Source organism: Scardinius erythrophthalmus (genome assembly GCF_964197995.2).
Source record: "Scardinius erythrophthalmus genome assembly, chromosome: 4".
Classification (NCBI taxonomy): Eukaryota; Metazoa; Chordata; class Actinopteri; order Cypriniformes; family Leuciscidae; genus Scardinius; species Scardinius erythrophthalmus.
Genome location: NC_138224.1, coordinates 6613576 through 6619928, shown reverse-complemented (window position 1 = coordinate 6619928; position 6353 = coordinate 6613576). Strand labels below are relative to the sequence as shown.

General features: G+C 39.4%; 2 protein-coding genes across 3 annotated transcripts in view; both read left to right on the top strand.

Moving 5' to 3' along the window:
- The first annotated feature begins 79 nt into the window (after positions 1-79).
- Positions 80-2885, top strand: cdnf (cerebral dopamine neurotrophic factor). 2 transcript variants are annotated; one of them, XM_081363225.1, is made up of 4 exons: positions 80-260; positions 841-968; positions 1092-1233; positions 2239-2885. In XM_081363225.1, exons 1-4 carry the CDS (start codon positions 173-175, stop codon positions 2427-2429), a joined length of 549 nt encoding a protein of 182 aa, XP_081219351.1. In that variant the 5' UTR covers positions 80-172; the 3' UTR covers positions 2430-2885. The 2 variants fall into 2 exon arrangements, with proteins under 2 accessions (XP_081219351.1, XP_081219352.1); XM_081363226.1 differs by having other exon boundaries at positions 99-260; positions 1092-1137; positions 2239-2870.
- Positions 2886-4399: 1514 nt separating this feature from the next.
- shank3b (SH3 and multiple ankyrin repeat domains 3b) overlaps positions 4400-6353 on the top strand; it is a 39469-nt gene continuing 37515 nt past the window's right edge. The window contains exon 1 of the mRNA XM_081364198.1: positions 4400-4600. The gene's annotated coding sequence lies outside the window, so the exon portion shown is untranslated. The remainder of the gene's footprint in view (positions 4601-6353) is intronic.

Genomic DNA, 6353 nt, shown 5'->3' with positions numbered 1-6353 from the left:
GACGGGCACCGCTGTTAGCCAATCAAAGCGCCTCTGAACTGACGTCGACAGGAAAGTCAAGAGAGCAGCGCCTGATTTAGAAACAGCTGAGAGCGGCGCCGGTGGGTGTTGTGTGCTGGGTATTGAAGTTCACTTAAAAGTGCGCACAGGCGCGTTTTAAGCGCACAGAGTCATGTCTTTAACCAGCTCCTTTGCAACCCCGTTACTTTTGCTTTTATGTGTTGTTTTATTCTCAGTTGCTGTTGCAGAAGAATGCGAAGGTGAGGTTTGTTGGATTGGCTTTCAATGCGCATGAACCCTTGAGTTTAAAAATAGCCACCTGGGTTATTTTTCACTAGTGCATGAGTGTTTTGACACAGTGAATATAAGATATTTATTGCAGGAAGTCAATATTTAAGAGTCCTGGTTTGGATTGCATACTGACTGACAACCCCTATTATTGTAACAATATGCCTTCAATTTAAATAGTTATTTAAAAGTTCTATAAAAAAGTTTATGTCCAATCAACTTGGAAGTTTAAGTCATTTAACTTAAATTACATTAAACCGACATGGAACGAGTTGAATCTTATATAACAAACAAAAAAAGTTTAAAAATTGCTCAACTTATTTTGATCAGTTAAAGCAATGTAAAACATATGATGTCATAACTTATTGATCATATTGGAAATGGAAAACGATTTTAACTGCTATGATTTTCTCGTGTGTTATAAAACAACCCACTTACAACTAGAAAACATTGCTTATGTTCTGCAGAATTATAACTAACTGTTATATCATACGAATTTATCCCTCTAGTATGAATCTCTGTTTAATATTTATATGTGTATCTGTTTTGCAGTGTGTGAGGAGTTTTTGGGGCGGCTTTATAACTCACTGGTGATCAGACACACAGAGCTGTCCCCAGAGCTGGTGGAGGAGGGTCTGATCAGAGCATGCACAGAGACTACTGGGAAAGAGAATCGACTAGTAAGAACATAAAAACAAGCACAGTTTGGTTTTTATGCTTCTTTGGTTGCTGGTTCATATGAATATGTTTAGGGTATGAAATATATTGAATGCATGAGGTAATTCTTTCCCTTTTCACCTCAGTGCTATTACCTAGGAGCCTCCAGTGATAGTGCAGCCAAAGTGACAGGTGAGGTGAGCCGCCCCCTCAGTGCACATGTTCCTATACAGAAAATCTGCCAAAAACTTCAGCGCAGGGATGGCCAGATCTGCGAGCTCAGATATGGTAGGGTGCACTCACATATAAGATCCTTCAAAGTCCTTGGAAGTTGCGATAGTATTTTCTTCATTGTGATGTATATCCAAGTGAAACAGCTTCTTGAACAAGAAAAAATGTAGAAAAAAATGTACGATTTTGCAAGAAATTGATTGGATCGTTGGATGGTTGTGGTTTTGCTATTGCTGTGATGTTATGTGAGTGACAGGTTGTCCCGCCCTCGCGCCAGTAAACACATCAAAAGATATGTTGCTGCAGGAGGGAGGGGAAGTTATTTTGATTAAAGACTGAAAATTCATTTTTAAAAAAATAATGATGTGCACAGATACATCATTTATAATAAATACTGCAATGTTCCATAAAAAATAATTGTCAATTTTGTTTTCATGGTGACTTTAAAGGGTTAGTTCACCCAAAAAATGAAAATACTCACATTAATTACTCACCCTCAATTAAGCGGTTCAGTCCACATTTTCTGTGATGAACAGATTGAATTATTCACATATAAACATTCATCAACGCATTTTCACTTTATGTGCAACAACCAATGAGGTTAATTCTCGTATTACACAGCATGTTTGAGCTTCAGCAAGAACCAGTGAGGTTTGTTGTCGTGCGTCAAGCAGGTTCGGTTGAGCTTCTGTTAATGTACACTGATCAATTGTGAATAAAAGCCTAAATTAAATCTGTTCATCATATAAAGCGATTGAGTCTTTTCAGAAAAATTGGACTAAACCACTCAATTCATATGGATTAGTTTTAAAATCTCCTTTATGAACTTTTTAAAGTGTCAGTCAAGTGTCAGTTGCGTAGCTGTCAACGGAGGGACAGAAAGCTCTCAGATTTCACCAAAAAGTTCCTCATTTGTGATACGAAGATGAACGTGTGAGTAAATGATGACAGAAATTTCATTTTTGGGTGAACTATCCTTTTAATTGCATTAGAGTTTGGAATATTTTGGAAATATTAGTCTCAAATGTTTTAAAATGGACATTTCTTGTTCTTCTGAAACAGAGCGTCCAGTTCTTGACTGGAGCAGGGACGCTTTGTCTAAAATGCGAGTGTTGGATCTGAAGAGAGTCTTGGCCTCATGGGGGGAGGAGTGCAGAGCCTGTCTGGAGAAGAGTGAATTTATTGATCTCATCCAGGAGGTGGCTCCCAAACACAGCACAGCGCAGCACAGAACACACACAGAAGAGTTCTGAGGGCCTCCTCATGCAGCTCCGTGCTGGGGAGACAGAGCTCTGATGAGAGGGCCTCCTCGTGCAGCTTCATGCTGGGGACACACAGCAGTGATGGGAGGGGCTGCACGTGCAGCTGTGCTCAGGGACACTTATGATATTGCACTGAGACTCCTCACTTATGATGCTTTTCATAATATTAGTTATGAGTAGCCATGTGCCACTTCCCCATTGTCTCATTCTCCTGTACCACTGTAAGCATTTTTCTCCAGCATACTCAGAATAAATCATTAAGCTTTATTAGTTTCAGTGATTAAGAGGAGACTTGCAGAGATACTGGCTGTTTTTTTTTGTCCAACCATTTCATTTGGAAGGGATGAGAGCTTGTGTCAGGCTCTAAGACCAATTTGTACTCCGCTCTAAAAGCCTCATGTCTGGATGATATTTCAATCATAAAATCAAAATAAAGGAGTAAGAAACTATATTTTGCTTGAATAACAAAAATTAAGCATTTTTTAGGACCATTATTTTTCTTTCCCGCTGTGGCGAGCAGGACAAGGTCGAGGGCCGTGGTAGGGCTCGCGCCATCCTCCCACAGCCCTCGACCTTGTCCTGCTCGCTACACCTGCATTGTCGTTATATTATGCACATTTTCCTTCCTTGTTCTAATTAGCATTATACAATCTAATGAAAAAAAAATCTCATTACTGTAATGTAGAACATATACAAATAAGTTAGGGTGAAAATTATTTATTTGTCATGACAACAGTCCATATAGTTCTAAAATAGCCTTCGTGTCAAATTTTAACATCAAAGTTATGAATTTATATATATATATATAACACTTCACAATAAGGTTTCATTAGTTAACTATCTTAGTTAACATTAATTTCACTTTTAATATACTAATACATTATTAAAATCATTAGTTAATACATTGTGAACTAACATAAACAAACAATGAACAGCTGGATTTTTATTAACTAACATTAACAAAGGCTAGTTCATGTTAGGTAATACACTAACCAATGTTTATATATATATAGTTTTTTTTTATGTCCTATACTAAAGTTTTTTAAAGTTACCTATTTTTAATTGCCTTCAGCTTTTGTGCAGCTCTTTTAATAATTATTCTGGTATGCCAAAATTCTAAATTATTATGAGGACATAAAAACATCTGGACACATTACATTAAGGACAATTTGAGGGGGAGAATTGTGCTTAATATCTGTGGGAGAAAAAAACTAACGTTTTATGCAAAATATAATTGTTTTCTATTTTTGGGGTGAAATATGACCTAGACATTGGATTTTTGTTACATTAATGTGTGTGTGTGTGTGTGTGTGTGTGTGTGTGTGTGTGTGTGTGTGTGTGTGTGTGTGTGTGTGTTTGTGTGTCACTTTCTTAATCAAATTCAGTGTCAGTCTGTATCAAATTTGTAGATGCAAGCGTGCGTATGACCTCTCGTAAGGATCGTATTGTTGTGACTTTTTGTCCATACACACACACACACACGGAACAAAAGACGCACGCCCACCTAACTGTGCTGATGTTTACATCTGCCGTGTTGCCATGGCGATCACGAAACCTTTCATCCCCGGCTTCCGATGCTACAGGATTTTGCTGACAAACTTTTTATGTCATAAAACAGAACCAATCAGCCACGAGTCCATCGGCAGGGCTCTTTCTCTCTCTTCTCCTCTCTCCCCACCTCCAGGCTTTCTCATTCACAATCCCCATTTTTTACCATCCAGTTCTGCTGTTCTCCTGTAATAGCTGTTGAGAGAGAGAGTGAGAAGAGAGAGAGACCGTGAGTGAGATTCAGGCCTTGCCCACGCAAAGAAGTGGGAGACTGAACCTCTCTCTATACTCTCTCTCTCATGCGCGCACACACACACACACACACACACACACAGTCAGTGTATCATGCTTGCACTGTGTGGGCTGAGCTGAGCATTCCTGTCATACAGTAACAGTCTCTCTGCCTCCGCACTCTCTCTCTTTCCCTCTCTCTCCCTCTATTTCTCTCTTTCCCTTTCCCTCTATCTCTCCTCTTTTCTCCCTCTCTTCTCTTTCTCACACACATACGTTCCAAATACACACATTAGCACACTTCTATACACTTTCACAGACCAGAGACGGACCCTCGCAGAGGAAGTCGAGATGGTGTGGAATGTGTGCCCTGGTTTTATTAGGTAAGTTTTACGATTTCCAGCACATCCTTGGGTGAATTGTGTGTGTGCTAGGTGTTGCTTGAATGAATTTAAGTGTGTGTTTGTTGAAAGATAAGATTAATTTGTGTCTTTTCAGGCTCTCTGTGTGTCATATTTTGTCAGCGCACCTCTGTACAGCGGCTCGATGCGGATATTTTCATTGGGCATCACTACAGGGATTACTGAACACTTTTTCCTAACAGGCAAAATGTGGCTGTGTGTGTGAGTGTGAGTGTGTGTGTGTGTGTGTATATGCGTGAGGATGTGTGAATGAGTGTTGCGCTCACTCTATATAGGTCTTCTTCAGGCAAAGCCTAATCTCGCTGATTGGAAACTGATTTGCGTTGAGTTGAATTTTGCAGAATACACAGACGTCGCCCCAGCCCTCTTACCTTCTTTACCTGTCACTCTCTTACATCCTAATTTCTGTCGTGACTGAGGCCAATCTATTCAGCCCTAACGCCCACACATTAAGCCATCACACTGTCTATTTCTTTTCCTTAAATTGCTCTCTCTCCTATTCCCCCCTTCTCAATCTCCCCTCTCTTTAAACATCTGTGTGGCGCTCGGTGCACGTGCACGAAGCCCGCCTTGAGTGTTTTGCACACCTGTCAGGAGATGCAGGAGGATGCTCGCACCAGATTTATGCTTTGGCCCTTTAAAAGCAGGCAAAGTTTCCTGGTGAACCATTTTTCTGGTTGCCATAGTGATGAGCAAGGACTTGGAGAGGTGCAGTGGTACTGGGATGCAGTGACAGCTCTTAGCATGTGAATTCTCACACTGAGATATGGAGATGCACAGAGGCTCTGAACAGAGACGGCGATGAGGTGAGACGCCCACGCGCGCGCACACATCATTATTGCTCACAGCGCTCTTTGGATGATCATACTGTCCCTGGATCCCCAAAAGAGGGAGGAAACCATTTGGGGAAGATGAGTGAGAGAGAGGGGATTTGTGCGTGTTTGCGTGTGCAACAATGAATTCTGGAGAAAGTGAGTGTGTAGTTGCTCTATGCAGAAGTTTTGCATTTAGGGGAATTGTTTAAGGTTTGTAATAGGGGAGAGTGCAAGCCTGACTTGCATATGAAGAATGCATGTTAAATCAAGCATTTAAAACTAAGAAACATCACTTAAAATTGCATTCATTGCTCTGACCTCTCAGATGGTCAGTGAGATCTCAACCAAAGTCCAAGTGTATGAGATATTTAGGAAATAAGTAGTTGGCATGAAATCTGTTTTTCAGCATCTTGCATAATAATTTTTTAGACAGTTTTTATGATATAGCTGCAGTGCCTTATGATGTATAATAACTGACTACATATTTTACATAACATATAAAATAATTTTTTTTTTAATGTAAGTAGAAAACATTTTTATGAAGTAAGCTCACTTAAAGACTTGTTTCGTTAAATTTTACCAGAAAACGTTTTAGAATTCTTTTCATATGTTAATGTTAAAAAATCTTGTATAATATTAACTGCTGTATTTTTTCTGTTTGCTTGGTTGTTGTATTTATGTAACTTTGTATTTTTGTAATTCAGTTTTTGCCATGAAGCTAGCCTCAGATGCAGACATTAAATAAAACTATACTATACTATACTTTTGCACTGGTTGCAATGATTTCTGCACTGTCAGCCACTAATCAAATAAGTTAAATTTGTGACTGATCATGTGACTCTCAGATGGTCACATGCTCTTCCATTAAAGCTCAAGATGCCATTTGGTTCATCTCAAAT

Coding starts and splice junctions, on each gene's coding strand:
- cdnf (XM_081363225.1), top strand. CDS start 173: ATGTCTTTAACCAGCTCCTTTGCAACCCCGTTACTTTTGCTTTTATGT. Junction 969..1,091: donor CTGGGAAAGAGAATCGACTA/GTAAGAACATAA, acceptor TTTTCACCTCAG/TGCTATTACCTAGGAGCCTC. Junction 1,234..2,238: donor GATCTGCGAGCTCAGATATG/GTAGGGTGCACT, acceptor CTTCTGAAACAG/AGCGTCCAGTTCTTGACTGG.